This window comes from Ictalurus punctatus, chromosome 27, assembly GCF_001660625.3.
Source record: "Ictalurus punctatus breed USDA103 chromosome 27, Coco_2.0, whole genome shotgun sequence".
NCBI lineage: Eukaryota > Metazoa > Chordata > Actinopteri > Siluriformes > Ictaluridae > Ictalurus > Ictalurus punctatus.
In genome coordinates, this window is record NC_030442.2 from 2,071,425 (window position 1) to 2,091,156 (window position 19,732).

The window sequence follows — 19,732 nt, forward strand, 5'->3', positions numbered from 1 at the left end:
ATCAGGTGGTCTGCCAACAAAGGCGCCACGTTTTAAGTTGTTTAACATGTCTAGATATAAATAAGTATCAGTCTCGTATTCATCTTTTGATACCAAAACCAAATGCTTTCAATGTATAGCGAAAACAACAGAATTGGCCTTGCTGTTCCAATACTTTCAAAAGAGACTGTGTATATACATACATACATACATACATACATACATACATATATATATATATATATATATATATATATATATATATATATATATATATATATATATGTGTGTGTGTGTGTGTGTGTGTGTGTGTGTGTATACATAGACTGTATATATATATATATATATATATAGCATATTGTGATATCACAAGTTATGATCAATTACTGCATGTCTGTGACATTTATTTGAATATCTTTGAACATTTGTTTAAATTCTCTCTGAAAGCTTATATAAGCAGTATGAAATGCATACTGATACATGTCCTAATGGGACACTTTGCAAAGTCAGTTGAGTGTAAAGTATGCTTATCGCACCATCACCGTCACCCTTGCTCTCGCTCTGTGAGCCCTTAAAAAATTTAATCAGATAAAGAGCAGTGAGATCAGATATGATTCTAGCACTGTATACCAAACCACAGCAGAACAGAAGCCTGATATGTGGCAATTGCTTGAAGGTATACAGTTCAGCGGATATAAAACGTCCACACACCCTTGTTAAAATAGCCGGTTTTTATGTTACAATAAAAGTAACAATAACCTGGTTGCATAAGTATGCACACCCTTTTCTAACTGCAGGTGTGGCTGTGTTTGGAATCATCCAATCATGTTCAATCTCATGTTCAATAGTAATTATCATAAAGCCGTCATCAATGAAATTATTATCCTGATTCACCCCAAATAAAGACCAGCTGTTTCTCTAGGATGTTCTTTACATCTGCTCGGTTTCATCTGACAGCTGAAGCCACGATCCACAAGGAGCTTACCAAGCCTAGACAAGGTCTCACTGATCAGGAGAGAAAGAATTCCCAAAACATTAGATATACGATGGAATGCTGTGAAGTGGAGGACATGGAGCGCAGCAGTGACATCACCAAAAACAGGACATCCCTCTAAAATGTGTGGTTCATCTGTGCAGTGGTTCTTCCCCAAAATGCATGTCTTACAGTTTCCCTTCACCGGAACTAAGAAGCACAAACACTGTTCCAGCATGACGATGCCCCTGTGCACAAAGCGAGCTCCATGAAGACACGGTTGGTGTGGAAGCACTCAAGTTGCTTGCACAAAACCCCAACCTCAAACCCCACCAAACATCTTTGGGATGAACTGGAATGCCTTCGTTCCAGGCATGACCTCACAAGTGCTCTTGTATCTTTGGAACGCCTTCCTAGAAGAGTTCTAACAGGAAAAGGTGTAACAACTCACTATTAACGCCCATGTTTTGTTTGTTTGTTTGTTTGTTTAGAATGGGATGTTCGATACTCAGGTGTCCAAATACTTGGAGCCGCTTTAGATGTGAAATAAATTCCATCTCCTGAACATTTTCATTACATTGACATGTTTGGAGATCCAGTGGTGTATGGAAGAAAAGCACAAATCGGTTGAATTACGCGGAAGTTTATTGGACTTAGATCCGACCTCACCATCGCGTGCGAGGAGATCTCAGACGCGTCATAGCTTCCAGAACAACAAGAAGAAGAAAATGAAAAGGAAACCACTAAGCAGCACTGTTCTTAGTGCGCAGATTATATATATATAGGCTGTAGTGCAAATCGAGTCCATGTTCCCTATATAGGTGCACTACCTAGGGGATGAAATAGTAGCTTTAACTCCCTACCTAGTGCACTTCATGCCCATATAAAACTGAAAGAAAAAAGAATTGGTATTGAACCATTAAAGTCTTCCTGCTTCCTTATACGTGCAACTATAATAAACTGATTTTATTCTAAAATGATAATATTATTCCATAATATAAAATGATTCATAGGTATGTGTTTTGATCATGGAAGAGTTTTGATGTATTCAGTACTCCTAGGATGTATGACAGATGAAACCACGCCCTGGAGGAGAACCCAAAACTTCCTTAAACTCACTTCTGCAATCGCAGTGAGTTCTGTGCGCACTTTCTTCCGATCCTCCTGAGAAGCTGGTTCAGACATGTCGGGAGTCGCGTCCACTTTGGCCAAGAAGCGAGCCCGGGCTGCGGGTTTCGGCACCAACGCGAACGCCAATAAATACCTGAACCAGGACTACGAGGCGCTCCGGAGCCAGCACCAGGGTCAGCTGTTCTGTGATGATTACTTCCCAGCTGCGCCGGAGTCCCTGGGCTTTCAGGAACTCGGACCCAATTCCTCCAAGACCAGGGGTGTGCAATGGAAAAGACCTGGAGTAAGTGGGGCTGAATAAAAAACAAAACCGGAAAGAAACAAGGACAATGTTTCTTTGAGGAGGCTGGAAAAAATTTTCCATGCAGATTTATTAAAGAGGGGAGGGGAGGGGGAGATACATCCTGAAGCCAATTTGGATGGGAAAATAACTTGTTGAGAAACTCTAGGGTGGAGGGGAAACCAAGTCGTGATGCATGAGCAGATTGTGCAATCTGTCACATTCAGAAACAAACATTTAGATGTGTTTTAACTCGTTTCTGTAAAATGCTGTTTATTTATGTATCTTCTCCTGTTTGCATGAGGGGGTACAAACTTTTGTGTTGTATTGTTTTGTTTTTTTTGCAACGCTGGTGGAAGCAGACACTCATTTTCTTCTTGACCGATAAATGAAAGTCAGATTAGATATGATGTAGTGTGTATTTTGAAAAACTCTGCATGGTTGTTTGTTTGTTTGTTTGTTTGGCTATAATTAGCTTATTTCTCAAAATCTCAATAAGATATCAAACTTTTTAGAACGCATGAATCTTTATAAACGGGCAGACGGTTAAAGATGGGTGTCAGCTTCTGCCAGCACCAGTGCAGTCATTGTGAGGCAGGATAATTGCTCAAGGTGTGTCTACATCTACTTTTGTTTGTTTGTTTGTTTGTTTATTTGAACAGGAGCTGTGCTCCAGACCTCAGTTCATCGTCGGAGGAGCTACGCGGACCGATATCTGCCAAGGAGCTCTGGGTAAGTCGCACAGCAACTGATGTTGAATTTACTGTAGATGCTGTTGCCTGTGGTATTGTTTTGGTCCACAACATGTCTGAAACAGGAAGTGATGACTCTCTCTCTCTCACTCACTCCCCCCCCCCCCCCCCCCCACACACACACACACACTAAAACAAATATGCCGGTTGTTGCTCCCTCTCTTTAACCACACTGAGTCCATGGTGGTTAACTCCCTGAACCGGTTCAACAGCACTTTTATTGATACGTGTCCTATACGAAGCGGCTCTGTAAGTAATTAACAGCATGAAAGTTTGGGATTTGGAACTTCCTTGTTCCTGCACGCCAAAAAATTAGCTATTCATTTTATGCAGAGGCTGAAAAGCCGAGCAGCGTCAGAGTGTAAAAGACGACGTTTGGAAGCGCTAAACCTTAACTGCGTCGGACTTTCTCATTCGGACGAGTGTAAACGACGAGAATAAAGGATCACCTGGAGAACTGGGTGTGTCTCTGGATGCACAGGCAGTGTCGACTCTCATGAGTCATGACCAAAGCATTAGGGATTGCCCTCCTAGACACACTGTTCGAATCACAGATTTGGTTCATTAATTAAAAGCCAGGTGAGAACGGCACAATTTCGGGAATGACACATTTGAACGCCGACCAATAGTCGGTTCCGACGATACCAAAACAAATGATCTCCGTGACGGATTGAATCGTTTTGTAAATAAATCCATCCATTCATCTTCTATAACGCTTATCCTTCCTTCAGGGTCACAGGGGACCTGGAGCCAACCCAGGGAGCATGGGGCACAAGGGTGGGGTACACCCTGGACAGGGTGCCAATCTCATTTTGTAAATGTATGAGTTAAATTGCATTTATATTTTGTATTTAGATACAGTGTAGTGTTGGAACAGACCAAATCTGCGGTCATTTCGAAACTTGCACGCGCCTCCGAACATCACAGCGTTTGTTTGGATTTCCGTTCATTCCTGCAATCCAGACATCTCGAAATCATGGAGGGAACGTTTGATTGTGTACTTGTTGATTTGAAAAAAATAAAATAAAATTCATCATCAGAAGCGTTAAATTCTGATTGGTCAGACAGGACTTTTATGTGTAAATGTTGAATTTTCTGTTAGGAGACGTTTATTTAGCATGTCTGGAAGGAGTCTCCAGTGTCAGCGCTTTTGTAGCAGTCTGTAATTTTTCTTCAAGACTTGTTTCTTGGACGAAATGATACGTCCACGATGGTAACTGTAATTCTAAACGAGTAAAAAGTACCACTTGCTTGTATTGGAAAATATTCAACTTTGGGGTGGTAAAATAATAATAATAACAATAATAATAATAATAATAATAATAATAATAATAATAATAATAATAATAATAATTAGCAAAAAACAAACAAACCATCCATCCAGTCATTTTATCCACTACTCAACAGCCCTAACTTGTAGTACTTGTAGTAGTACTTGTAGTACTTGTAGTAGTACTTGTAGTACTAGAGTACTGAGTTGTGGTACACACCATGAAATCCAGTATATCACATTTAAGCAGGTTGAAATGTTTTGGCGTAGGTGTCTGTCTCAAGAAGATTAAAGTTGTACACAATTCAAATGCAAAAACACCCTGACAACAGAGAGCGTAAAGCCTTGATACGGCTCGTTTTGCAATACGGAGTATCGACGTGCGATTTTTCGGCACGTGATCGTGCACAAAAATAACTACTGAAATACGATTCACGGTGGGAAACAAAAGCAAGAGAAAGCACACAGTCCAAAATCCTTAGCGTGATCAAATAGCTCTAAGCAACAGCCTGCGTGACTCCGTAACCACAGCCGGCTGTGCAGGCATGCATGATGATTTGCATGTTTTTAATTCCGTCTTGTGTTTCCCTCACATCCGTACATGCATCTGTTCACTTTTTGCTGTAGATTAAACTACCAATTACCAAGCACACGAATCGTTCGCGAACGGGTCGGCACAAGTAGACTCCGGGAGACGTGAGCGCTCGGGGCGTTTCTCCGTAATCCGTTTACTGCCTTTGGCAACAGGCAAAAATTCTAGACGTAGTATTCTAATGACCAGAATGACTTTTCTTCCCGGATTGCTTAGGCTGCGTTTACGTTACGTGGTTAAAGTGGCACAATTCCTAATATAGAACTATCTATAAAATGTCACACACTTCATTTGTAATCGGATTTGGAAGCACTTTTCACCTGCTTTTTAACAGTAGACATGGTTTTGTCGTCGCTGGTCTTGATGCATTTGGATAATCGCACGAAAACGTCTTGACTAATCACACACACAATAGCCAGAGGAGCTCGCAATTTTCCAAGACGGCCGCGTACGCGTCACGTGACGACGTCACGATGCAGCGCTCAGCCAAAACACTCTTCGATTCACGTGCGTCGAACACGAGTACAGCTAAAAGGTCAAACATCGCTGTGAAAGACAATTTCATGCGGTTGGAATTTCGCCAGTTTCCGGGAAAAAGAAAAAAGAAAAGAACTAAAATGTTAAACGCCGCAAAAGTTTATCGACAAATAAAGCAGTTTTTGGACCGCGACAATCACAAAATCCCGTACGGACTGACTAATGTGTCTTGAAGATCAAAAGTCGGAAAAAAAAAAACGTAAACACATGTAAAAGTAAACACATTAGATATGTTTATATATATATATATATATTTGTTACGTTCTTATTGATATTGTTGGTGATTTGTTGGTTGGTGTTGTATTTCCATTATTCCTGTGAGAAGTTAGTGGTTGGGGTGGGGTGGGGGTGTTTTCAGGAGTGGAGGGGGGTATTGTCAACAATCTCAAACAAGGGATAACGATCGGGTTTCACTGTAAGCTCCTAAAAAGAAAAGCGGTTCCTTTCTGGCTCACCGTTGTCTAGCGACATTCAGTGTCATATTAACATAGCAGAAGTAGCGGAGACACGAAATACTGCAATGCACTCCCAGCAGAGAGTCTGCTCGGCTGGTCAGTGATCTAAATGGTAAATGGTCTGCACTTATAAAGCGCTTTTTTAACCTTAGCGGTTCCAAAGAGCTTTACACTGTGTCTCATTCACACACACATACCAACGGAAGCAGAGCTGCCATGCAAGATTTTGGGGTTCAGTTGCCATGCAACTTTGGGGTTCAGTGTCTTGCCCAAGGACACTCGGCATGTGGGCCGGGAATCGAACCGCCAACTCTACGATTAGTGGACAACCCGCTCTACCATCTGTGCAACAGCCGCCCAATCTACGAGGTGACGAGTGCGCTGGCGTTAAAGCATGAAACTCGGAAGCTTTTGAAGCTGATCTGTTTGAGAAAAGCATACAGATAAGGAGGCAAGTGGGCTGAACACATGAACAGACTAAAGCGCCGCTGCATCGCTGTCTTTAGGTCGAGAGGAAGCGAGGGCTGCGAAAGACCATTGGCTCCACTGGTAGTTGAACAGCATTTAATAACAAAGCGTCGATTGTGCCCGTCGTTCAGGATGGATTTTTCCGTTACAGTACGTTTACACCTACATAGTTTGGCGTAAACAAAGTCTAACCTTTTATTGCTAACAGGCGTGGACGTCCCACCTATGCTCGGGTGTGTTCAATTTCAAATTAAAATCCGTAACGATTACGGGGAAAATTGTTCATCGGGAGTAGACTGAATACCATAGACAGGAAAGTCTACTGTAACGTTTGACGGCCTGACAACTCTGTGGTACTGCTGCGTGTCAAAACTTGTCCATCTGAAGAATATGCGTCTGTGTATGCAAATCCGGCGTGTTCAGGTTTCCCTCTGGATTTGATTGGATTTACTGAGCCGAAAACTCCGAGCCATTACGTAACGATGCATTGTCGTCTCTGCAAATCTGCTTCTTTAAGTGACATGTGCCGATGTTTTTGAAGTTTGAAGGAGTTTGAACTTGCATTCCACATGCACAGCGTGGCCCGTCAGCATTCCAGAAGTGCTCACATGACGAATTCTCCGTTCTAATTGGTCAGAAGGTGTCGATTTCTATAAAAAAAAAAACAGCTCTGACAATAACGCCAGCAGTAATTCAGATCATATGTTTGTATTAATGTGTTACTATGGTAACAGCTCGTTCACAGGGACTCGTACGGTATCTAAGACTAGTAAACGGATTTTTAAACAGCGTGATGTCGTTTAACACAGTAAAATGTATATTTGTCGATATGGTGGCGTTTTCTGTAGGGAGATATCTATTTAACATTTTACGGAAGGAGTCTCCAGTGTCGGCGCTTTTTGTAACAGCAATAACGATTCCGCCGCAAGAGCATCTTCAGGACTTTGTGAACAGAATCCACCATTTGTCGTATGGCGCAGATCTTGAGAACAATGAGAATTTTTCGGAGGATTCCTGAAGTTACCGGGAACGAATTTGCAATTTGGATCATTTAGCTCCACCTACTGAGATTGCATAAATATAAGAAAACTACATTCACAGAGTTGGCGTCGAAATTCTCGGTCCAATCTGAAATTCGAATAGTGATCTAAAAGCAATATGGCAACCAGTCCTTGCTGGGTGGAGTGTAATTTACTCAAACACTTGTAGCACATGAATGATTGCAAAATAAAAAAAAAAAGAAATTGCACTGATGCATGAAAAATGATGTATAGAAGATTCAGAGACCATCTACAAAGTTTGAGGGGCGGAGTTATGTTAAAATAGCGCAGGAATGTCTGATCGAGCTGAAATCTGGCGCACTGCATTGTTGTGCTAATCTGCAGTTGGATTTCTAATGATGGCTGAGTTGCTTACAAAACATGGCCACACAGTAAAATCCCTAGTGTTGAATTAACACCCAGAGTGTTTATTTGAGTCTAATGGACTTATATAAACACTGTAGGGTGTGAATTCAACACTGGTGATTTTGCTGCGCACCATCAGCTTTGACCAGGCATTTCGCAAGGTTAGCACTGAACTCCCATCACAAAACATCTATGGTCTCATTTGAGTTCTGTGTAACTTGGCAACACCTGGCCACTTGGGGACTTTATTTGCAAAGGGTGCTTGGACCCCACAGCTCACTCTTGTTTCTATATTTCTTCTTTTTCTCATTATTATTATTATTATTATTATTATTATTATTATTATTATTATTATTATCCCTGTCATTATATTACCATTTCAATGATATAATTATACATATATACTACAGTTATAACCTTACAAGAATTGCTTAATCTTTTGTATTTTCATGATAATGCTCTGCTTTAAAAAAAAAATTCTGCTTTGATAAAACATTATTGGACATTATTGAGTTATGTCCATCATGGTTTTTTTTAAAAAAAAAAAACTTGTTTAACTGGAAGTTACAGGATTGCCTGTCCCAAATACTTGTTATGTTTCCTGGTCCAAAAATACAGAACCTCATAAGACAGGTGTTATTAGGCTGCTTAGTAAATTGGACAATGGTCCAGTGGTGATATTGTAATATGTCACAGGTGCTGAATATTGCAATATATCGTATAAATATATACATGCAGTTTGAACCATTTGAGTTTTGAGGTTTTTCTTTTTCTCTCTCTCAGGGGACTGCTGGCTCTTGGCGGCCATTGCCTCTCTCACGCTGAACCATGATGTGATGGCCAGGGTGATCCCCAGCGGCCAGGATTTCGAATCTGGCTATGCCGGAATCTTCCACTTTGAGGTGTTCATATAAACCAATCTCTTTTTGGTCCAGTAAATATTTTGTATACGACAACACTGGTGTTTTTTTCTCCACCGTCAATGCATTTAAGACATCCCATAATGTCTGGCCGAGATGTCCACTTGTCTTCAAAGAGAAAGTGGTTGGATGGAATTTACGGTTAAAGGAGCAGAGAAACGTTTTACTCTCGATGCCAGCGTTTGATTTGATCTTGTAGGGCTCAGATTTTCATTTTCAAGACATCGTGTTTAAAAACACACCCTTCCTTCCACTCTTTAGTTCTGGCAGTTTGGTGAGTGGGTGGACGTCGTCATCGACGATCGGCTACCTACAAAGGATGGAAAACTGCTGTTTGTCCACTCAGCAGAAGGCAACGAGTTTTGGAGCGCCCTATTGGAAAAGGCCTACGCTAAGTAAGGGCGTCTTTGCTTCTAAGCACTACTTCAGCTTTTATCCGCACTGTGCTCAGAATCTCTGGTTCTATAACAGGATTATCAGTCTCTAGTTCTGGATGGCTTTGGGTCTACCAAAAATTGACAGGAGAGTCAGTTCTCCAAAGCGGAAAGGATGCGTGATGTGAAACATTTGCTTCTGGTAGCAGCTACTTTTGCTTTACGCCAACTTAAGACACCACTTGGATGGTCATCCAGATGCCACCAGAATCCAAGTGGTGTCTTTGGTCAAAAAATGGGGGGTTGGTCTATAAACGGAGGTGTGGTTTATGCTTGTTCTACTTATTATTAGTAGTAGTATTAGTAGTAGTAGTCGTAGTAGTGGTGGTGCTAGTAGTATCTATAGCATCCTCTGACATAATCTAGGGTTTTTGCATCAAAATTCAGATTTTTCTCTCTGCCTGCCAAGATTTTCTTGTTAGCAATGGTAACACCGCAACCCCCTTAACGCTCACCATGTGATCAAGCTACATTGATTTCCAGTTGGAAATTGGTGGTCACTAATGGAGAATAGCGTAATCGTTAAGCGTAAAACGTATGTTACGAGCAATTCTAAAAAGATTTTATGTTATTACGAAATAAATTAATGCAATTTATATATATAATAATATAAATACAAACTCTCATGCATTCTAAGGCCATTTTATGCCACTTCAAGCAAAGTGAAGAAATGGCTGTTAGGCTTATGTGTGTGTGTGTGTGGGGGGGGGATAGGTACACAGTTAAATAAGATTCATTGGCTTTAATTATACTTAATGGCTTGAGGAATTGAAGTTTGTGTGTGTTAACATTTTTTGTTGTTGTTGTTAATTATCAGCTACTTCATTTGCTAATTCTTTCCTAACTCCCTGCAGGGTGAACGGCTCGTACGAGGCTCTGTCCGGAGGCTCCACCACCGAGGGCTTTGAGGATTTCACCGGCGGAATTGCCGAGCAGTACGAGCTGAGGAACGCACCGACGAACATGTTCCAGATCATCCAGAAAGCTCTGGCATCTGGAGCGCTGCTCGGCTGCTCCATAGACGTGAGCGCTGTTCATACACACTCTTCTCTCTATCTCTCTTTTTATTTATTTTTTAATCAACATTTCACGAGCTATTCATGTGGGGTGTGTGTGTAGATCACGAGTGCTGCTGATTCAGAGGCCATCACTCGGCAGAAATTGGTGAAGGGACACGCCTACTCGCTGACAGGAGCTGTCGAGGTACAAACAAAATGATAAAATAATAATTATATATATATATATATATATATATATATATATATATATATATATATATATATATATATATCAGAGTTTCACATTCTGCTTTTAGTTGTGTGTGTGTGAGAGACACATCGTTACCCCGTGTGTTGTGTTTTGCATTAAGGTCAATTGCCGTGGTAGTCTGGAGAAGCTGGTGCGCATGAGGAACCCGTGGGGTCAGGTGGAGTGGACTGGAGCCTGGAGTGATGGGTAACACACACCACACACATACAACCGACACACACTCTCGTCCAGTTTATTACGGCTAAAAAGTGTGCAGGAAATTTTAAACGACAAATGTTGGTACATAATAACAAACCCTCTCCAAACCAGTATCAAGTCTAATCGCTATTCATACGCATTGGCTTTTGGCAAGACGTTGTTATAGTCTTGACAATTAATTTTTTTAACGAATACATGACTACACGAATGCTTTATTCTTGATATTGCAGCTCGTGTGAGTGGAACTCTGTGGATCCTTCGGAGCGGCCGAATGCCAACGCGGAAGACGGAGAGTTTTGGTAAATCTTAAAAACATCCAATTGTTATAATAAGACGTGCTGAAAATCGTATATATATAAACACATTCTGATTAAACTCAAAACAATATATTACACTAATCATTTTGAAACACTATATTACATTTTTTTATTGTAAATTCATTCTACTATAACTGTAATTCATTTCTAAATTGAACTTGTTCTTTTAATTTTTTTTATTTTATTTAAATGCTAATTATCCAATGCTAACTATTTATATTTTTTAAATAAAATAATAACCAGACTAATGGATTTGAAACTATTCCTATCATCTCTGTGTAAGTCTGAATCGTGTTGTATGTTTGCGCATAGGATGTCGTTTTCCGAGTTCCAGCGGCAGTACTCGCGTATCGAGATCTGCACCCTGACGCCAGACGCCATCACTAGCGACCAGGTCAAGCCGTGGAGCGTGAAAAACTATAGCGGGAACTGGAGGAGGGGCTCCACAGCTGGAGGCTGCAGGAATCATGCTCGTAAGCATAATTTCAGCTCGTTCGATCGTTTTTCGACCGACCTGCTAGACAGGATTTAGGTGTGACTTTGTTCTGAAGAGGACGTGGGGGATGTGTTTATCGCGAAACTAATGTCAGATGACGTGTTAGTCGAGAGTGAGTTGACAATGTCCACACCACCAGCAAAAAGACAAAGTGGCAGGAAGTTATTCGTTTTACAGTGAAGTGGGCGGGGGCAAGTGATGTGGAAGGGTTGGGCGGAGTTTTAATGTTGATGAGAGAATGAAGGACAGGGGTATACTTCTTTTTTTCCCCCCAACCATGTAACATTATCCCTCGTTTTTTTTTGGTCGTGACCGTGAATCTGCCAATGTCTGATTTGCACTACCAAGGAAACCATGGCAACCGACAATATTTCAAGAATTGCCCAGTGAGCTTGTCGTTGTTTCTGAATTTCCACTCGGTTAACTTTCGCAGAAACGTTCTGGATGAACCCGCAGTTTGTCATCAAGGTGAACGAAGAGGACGACGACCCGAATGACAACGAGAAGGGCTGCAGCCTCTTAGTGGGTCTGATCCAGAAGAACCGGCGCCGTTTAAGAAAGGAGGGAGGGGACATGCACACCATCGGCTACGCCATCTACGAGGTCAGAGGAACAGGCCCGGTTCTGATGTGTCTCTTTTAAATCACGATCCTGGAGAATCACTTTTCCTGCCCAAAAGTTTGCATACCCCTTGAGGAATCTGCAAATTCTTAATACTGTGAACAGGATGATGGGTGTAAATTGTTAGTATTTTGTCTTCTGGAAAACATGTAAATACCTTATTTAGCAACTGAAGGGCAAACAAAATAATAACAATTTACTCCGAATATGAATATTTGAGTCAGATATGAATATTTGAAAGCAGAGCATGCCTACAGTATAGAAATAAAAAGTGTTGTGTATGAAACGCTGACTTTTTTTTTGACTCACGTTTTTATTTTCTGCATTTCCACAGGTGCCTTCCCAGGTAAGAGCACAAATAATTTAATAACCAATTATTTTTTAATTTCACGCCTTTCATACATACAGTGCATTTTGTGTGTGTGTGTGTGTGTGTGTGTGTTTCCTGCCGTTCTGATCGGCTCTATCCTTCCACCAGTTCCAAGGCCAGACGAACTTGCACCTGGACAAGAACTTTTTCCTGACGCACGCGCAAACAGCTCGCTCCGAGACCTTCATCAACCTGCGCGAGGTCAGCACCCGGTTCAAGCTGCCAGCCGGCGAATACCTCGTCGTTCCCTCCACCTTCGATCCCCACTTGGATGGCGACTTCTGCCTGCGTGTCTTCTCTGAGAAGCAGACCGAAACACAGTAACCGCTTTAAATCCTCTTTCACAGACTACGATCATCACTACACTAATACAGATACATTTCAAAACATTCTTTTGATGAATGCCAGACAGCTGTAAATCATCAAGTGCATTCACTTCACTGCTGATTTACATTTAGCCACGCCCACCGAACTCCATAAAAGGCATGAAAGGGAAGCAGTGTGTACAAGTCCTCAGGATTTCACAAAAGAATGAATCTATTAATTGAAGTGAATGAGTGAAGGAAAAAGAAAGAAAGAGTGAAGGGAAGACTGAATGACTGATTTGGAAAGAAGTGAAATGGAAGGGAAAAATGAAAGAAAGACCAGAAGAAAGCATAAATGAAAGCATGAACGGAAGAAAGACGGAATGGTGAATGAATGCTGCAATGAATGAATGAATGAACAAACGAAAGAGAAAGAAAAAATGAGAGGAACAATGAATGATGAATTAAAGAATGAGAAAGAATTGAAGAAGAAAAAAAGACAATGAATGGAAGAAAGATGGAAGAAAAAGAATGAATGGGTGAATGAATGAATTCGTGAATTAATGATTCGGAAGTGATTGAAAGGAAAGGAAGAAATGAAAGTCGGAAAAATGAAAGCGGAAATACAAGGAAGACAGGACAAAAGAATGAATAAATGCACAAAGGAGTACATGAATGAATGAATGGATGAATGAGTGCGTGAATGAAAAAGAAAGAAAGAATGAGATAATGAATGGAAGAAACAAGGAATTGATGACTAAATGAAAGAATGAATGAGAAACAATTGAAGAAGAAAGAATAAATGAAAGCGTGAATGGAAGAAAGACAGAACAATGACTGAAAGAGAAAGAATGAATGAAATAATGAATGGGAGAAATGGTGAATGATGAATTAATGAATGAGAAAGAAATGATGAAAGAATGAAAAAAGACAATGAATGGACGAAAGACGGGGGGAAAGAAAGAATGGATAAATGAATGAATGAGTTCGTGAATCAATGATTGGGAAGTCATTGAAATCGAAAGAAGAAACGAAAGTTGGAAAAACGAAAGCACGAATAGAAGAAAGACAGGACGAAAGAACGAACAAATGCACCAAGGAATATGTGAATGAATGAATGAATGAGTGCATGAATGAAAAAGAAAGAAAGAATGAGATAACGAATGGAAGAAACAAGGAATTGCTGACTAAATTAAAGAATGAATGAATAAATGAGTAATAAAGTAATAATTATTCAGGAAAGTTGATGTAATGTGTATATACGTCTTTCCCCTTCACAGGCGCTGCGATGATCCTGTCGATGCTAAATTAGAAGACGTGAGTTTAGTTTTAGAATGATTTTTTTATTATAAAGAATGTTATTTTTTGATGACGTCACAACATCTGGCGGAAATTCTTTCCATGGCTATAAATACTGAACCTTCCTTTTTCCAGGAAACCGTGTCCGATAGTGAAGTAGAGGGAAGCTTCAGGAGCCTGTTCATGAAACTGGCAGGAGCTGTACGTGCAGAGCTTCAGCTATTTCTCAAAAATATGCAATTCGATTCTTCATGAGCATCTTAGTTTACGGCTCAGATTTTGTTCATGCACAGTATAGCTTTGATATTAATGAAGACTTTCCTGTTGAAATCACCCATCTGTCTCTTCTCAGGACATGGAGATCTCTGCTGTGGAGCTCAGATCAATACTGAACAAAGTTGTCGCGAAACGTACGTATGCTTTTATTATCCTGCTGAGCTCACCGTAATATAGGCGGACTTTGTCTTACCGGATTGTCTTTTGATTTTCAAGGAACTGACATTAAGACAGACGGCTTCTCCTTGGACACAGCTCGCACCATGGTCAACATCATGGATGTATCCTTATGTTAACGCACTCAGTATTTTGCTAATTTCAACAAAATACACACCTTGATAATGAGCTAGTCTGAAGTAATCGTCCGCCATTTCGAATATTTCCCTTGACTGGCACTCAGGACAGCGGCAATGGGAAGCTTGGCTTGGGCGAGTTCGCTACGTTGTGGAAGAAAGTGCAGAGATACATGGTAGGAGCCTAAGATCAATGCTCATGGGTTATTTTAGTCTCGCAAGAGTCTGAACAGAGTGCAGTTTTTTAACATTTAGTTAATGGTGACCAGTATATTGTTTATATACATACATTATTTTGAAATGTATCATATTTTCCAGACAATAATCAATAAAAACGGTTATGAAACATTGAAACATGAAACATTAAATGAAACATACATTGCTCCAATATATAGGTGTTTTTAGCGAGGTGTTGGTCTACCCAAAAAAAAAAAAAACCCCTCTGTTATTGTAGCACATGAGAGTGTAAACTACTGTAACTTTCGGAGTAGCATGCATACTGCGGAAATAACACGACTACCGAAACGTATTTGCTAGAATAACTAATTATAAGGAAAAACCCGACAGACTGGTCAAACTACCATTACTGCTAGCATAGCATGCCTAGCATTAACACTGCTGAACGAACAACTACCCCTTAATGAGTAAATACAGAATGAGCAAACTAACTACAGTAACACACTAACAAATTATCAAACTACCATAATTGTTGGAGATGCATGCCTACTCTAATTAATGAAATTAGAGAAAACATGAAAACACTAATTAATGGCCAATCTAGCATCTCTGCTAGAGTGACACATCATCATTAAAACAGTAATGAATCTCATGAACTACCTATAAGACTGGAATGACACCTCTTCAAATTACGATCTGTGATACCATTAGGAAAAAAAGCATGACCAAATGGTCAAACTACTGTAGTTGCCAGAATAGCATGCCTACCATAAAAGCACAACAGAACGGGCAAACTACCATAACTATGGGAAAGTCTAATGTTAAAAATAAATAAATAAATAAAAATAACGAATGTACATCTTGATAAAACCCCAATAAATCGTCAAACTACCATAATAATGTACCAACAATTTATTGTTCAATGTAACTTGGCAAGAACTGGCCATTAGGGGTGATATTTGCTGAAGGTGCTTGGACCCCGATGATCACTGCTTGCGGCTATATTTAGGGGTCCAAGCACCGAAGTTTGAATTTTCCTGGATGATGATTGCAGATTTCAAGGCTTAAGTTGTAATTAGTATTTTCTTATGGTTGGTGTAGAACATCTATAAGGAAAATGACATGGATAACTCCGGGAATATAAGCACAACAGAGCTTCGTGGGGCACTGGCGAAAGCTGGTAAGTCAGACCTCGTGTCACATCAGTCACAAGACCTCTATTCACACACTCATCTGATACACACTCACAACTCTGACTGTCTACTGCTTCTCACAGCAATACAGTGTTGTGAGTAGGCAAAAACATGAAATACCAGAATGCACGAAATGGTGTTTTGATGTTTTAATATTAGCCTATGGGTTAATTAATCCAAGTGTATCTGGGAAGTTCTTTGTTTGACATGTTATACCATTATACTCCTACACATTATCACACTGTTTTGAATATATTCTCATATTTCCGTCATGAATATGGAGTGAATTTTGCCTATAAGATCTCTGAATCTGTCTTTTGTTTTTGATAGGATTTAGTCTGAATGATACCATCTTCCAGCTGTTGGTGGCCCGCTACGCTGTTACTGACCTCACCATTGATTTTGATGACTTTGTGGGCTGCCTTATGCGATTGGAACTGATGTTCCGTAAGTGTAGTCGTAAATTCTACATAGCGGGAGAAAAAAATAACAACAACATACACTTTAAGGCCAAAACTGTGTGGACACCTGACCACCACATCCAAATGTGGGTTTTTCCCAAAATGTCGCCGCCAAAGTTGGAATGACTTTGCATGCTGTAGCATTTAAGATTTCCCTTCTCCGGAATGAAGGTGACCGAACATGTTCCAACATGACTGGAATGGGATGTTCAGCATGCCCATATGAGTGTGATGGTCAGATGTTCACAGTCTTCATTCTAAAGGTGTCTTAAATGTAATAGGCAAAGATTTAATCTGTGTACTGCCTCTAAAACAACATGCCAGTACTCATGTCCATTCATAGCATTAATGTTGTAAAAATAAGCAAACAACAACATAACACCTCATCAAGTGCAGCGGTCACCGTTCTGTTTATCACATGAGAAAAGTACTACAAACTACCAACTATCACCAATTGCCAGAGTAGCATGCGTACTGCAGGAGGAACTTGAATACTGCAAAAGCGCCGACGAATAGGCAATCTATGGCAGTTGTGAAAAAATACTAATGAAAGGTCAACTGCTAGAATAATACAGTTTTAGTCAAAACACATATGAGAGCAGACTACCATGTACAAGTACAAGAAAACTACATCTACTCTACCAATATTAATGGTCAAACTAAAATAAGTGCTAGAATAGAGTGCCTACTGTAAAAAAAGAAAGAAACCACTAATTAATGGTCAAACTACCAACTGTTAGAATAACACAGTTTCAGTAGAAACACTTACAAGAAACTAAAATACCATAAATGCAAGAAGAGTAGATTAGTGTATGGTAATAAATGGTCAAACAACCGAAACTGCTAGAGTAACGTGCCTACCAGAAAAACACTAATAGACGGTCAAATTGTAGTAATTTCTAGAAAAATGCCTATCATAGAACTCTACAGAATGGGCATTCCTACTGTAACCATTGTGAACTACATTATATACATTATATACTACAATAAAAACACTAATGAATGATCAAACTACCATAACTGCTGGAGTAGCACACTGTAAAAGCACTAACGATGAGTGGAAAATGCTGTGACACGGAATGAGCAAACTACCATAACCACAGGACCAACATATCTGCTGTAGAAACCCTACAGAATGGCCAAACTACCATAACATGACTCCTGTTAAAACCCGACCTGCTAGCATACCACGCCAACCATAAACACACTACTGAACAGCCACAACTATGGGAATAACAAGTCTGGCGAGTTTTCCCGAATGCTATTATCTTGTTAAGCTAGCTTGTTTACGTTAGCCTGTACGGAACAATTTACAGGCTTTGTTGAATGTATTGCGCAATTAGCACAGATTTTCTGCATGATAACAGCAAACTGGCTGAAATGCGAGCAAGATGTTACTACATGAAGCTGCCACAATAGTGCAGTAGATACTATCTTTTTTTTTGTGGCAGAGTATCTACCTTTCCTGTCCAAATCACCATGTTCTTTTAGTTTTTTAGTCAATCATTCCTGGACTAAATATTTGGGACAGTCTCGTGACCATATCTTGTGTTTCTGTTTCCTGTTATTTAGGAGTTTTCCGGAAGATGGATCCACACAACACCGGTTTCTTAGAGATGGACTTTCAAATGGTTAGTTTACCTCATGTTTCATACATATATATGTATATATATAATATGTACACACACACACACACACTGGTGTTTGAAAGTTTGTGAACCCTTTAGAATTTTCTACATCTCTGCATAAATATGACCTAAAACATCATCGGATTTTCACACAAGTCCTAAAAGTATATAAAGAGAACCTAATTAAACAAACGAGACAAAAATATAATACTTGGTCATTTATTTATAAACTTTCAAGCACCACTGTATATACGATGGAACTGTATCTGCTTCATCTAAACACGGTTTTCACTCTTGTCTCCACAGTGGCTGTGCTTAACTATGATCTGAACGGCTCCAGCCTGAGCGCAGCAGAGAAGCTAAGAGTCCAATCTTAAAAATTGTCCGTTGCTTAAACATGATTCTTAAAGCAGGCAGTGTGCATAAGAATTCAAGAACATTTTTGTGCGTCTAGAGTAGATTTAGTAGGAAAGTTAAAGTGTGCTGTAAAACCGTATAAATGGATGTAGCATGCTGGGATGGGATTGTTAATTGTGCATAAAACATAAAACTAAAGATTTGTGTCTAAGCAGTTGATACTATATGCTATGTATTTAAAAAAAAAAAAAAAAAAAAAAAAAAGATTATATTGTTCACTTTTTGGATGCTTTTTTGATAGATGGTTACCAAAGTTTGAATTTCTTTCTGATTTTATGGTATTTTATCGAGCCAAAATCGAGTCATCACCAAAGATAAGTGCCTTGGAATAGATATGGGCTGACATGTAATGTTTTATATAGCATGATATCCGATGATGTGACAATATTGGATAATTCAAAAATCTGTCCTTGGTTTTATTTGGTTGAAGGGTAAGGGATGAGGGTGAGGAAAAATCAAGGCTATCTATATATAATTAAAAACACTAGGCTACTCTCAAATCTGTTAAATGTTTATGAAGAAGTTTATTGTGGTGTGATATCCCTGCTGATAAAAACAATAGAAACCATTACAGACATCCTAATGATTTTCACTACAATATTTTTTGGTCCATATTCATATTAAGATTTAATGGTTTGTATTGATTCTCAAACATATTTCATATATAAAAGAGTTTATTATCCAACTCGGATTACATTTCTGGTTTAAAACGACACTTTTGGGGGTACTTTAATCTGAAACGCTGCATGATTTCATTGTGAGGGTTGTGTTTTGGCGGGAGTGGAATTTAAAAATATATATTATTATTATTATTATTTTATTTTCTCTCCATGGTGGTGTCCATAAATATTTCACAGTGTACTGACAAATCGATGTATTCCGGCTTTTCCTCACCATTAAACTTTTTTTTTAAAGGTCTCTTTCTTGAAGCTGCAGTCATTTTTCTTTTCTTGCGCAACACGGCTCTCGAATCGACCACAAGTGAATTATTAGGAAGTGCTGGGGGGAAGGTGGTAAATTTGAATAGATCCAGATCCAGAATAGATCACGTGCATTAGATTTACCCTGACACACCCCAAACAGAGATATATGAACTGGGTGTGTGAGATGAGGGGGTTGGGGAGGGGAGGGGGGTTGTGTGTGTGTGTGGGGGGGGGTGCAGGATTACACAGATAATAACTTGTTTTAAAATGTAAAAAAAAAAAAAAAATGTCA

At 39.7% G+C, this 19,732-nt stretch overlaps 1 protein-coding gene across 2 annotated transcripts; it reads left to right on the forward strand.

The window, feature by feature from the left end:
• Positions 1–1,985: 1,985 nt before the first annotated feature.
• On the forward strand, positions 1,986–19,435 carry LOC108259406 (calpain-2 catalytic subunit-like). 2 transcript variants are annotated; one of them, NM_001329252.1, is given in 22 exon segments: positions 1,986–2,366; positions 3,026–3,095; positions 8,627–8,745; positions 9,025–9,158; positions 10,052–10,220; positions 10,317–10,400; positions 10,567–10,652; positions 10,895–10,963; positions 11,294–11,454; positions 11,911–12,080; positions 12,433–12,444; positions 12,577–12,788; positions 14,054–14,090; positions 14,208–14,273; positions 14,425–14,482; positions 14,565–14,629; positions 14,749–14,817; positions 15,920–15,998; positions 16,342–16,458; positions 18,045–18,103; positions 18,407–18,706; positions 18,747–18,966. In NM_001329252.1, coding segments are annotated over 21 exon segments (2,091 nt in total). In that variant the 5' UTR covers positions 1,986–2,135; the 3' UTR covers positions 18,431–18,706; positions 18,747–18,966.
• Positions 19,436–19,732: the final 297 nt, after the last annotated feature.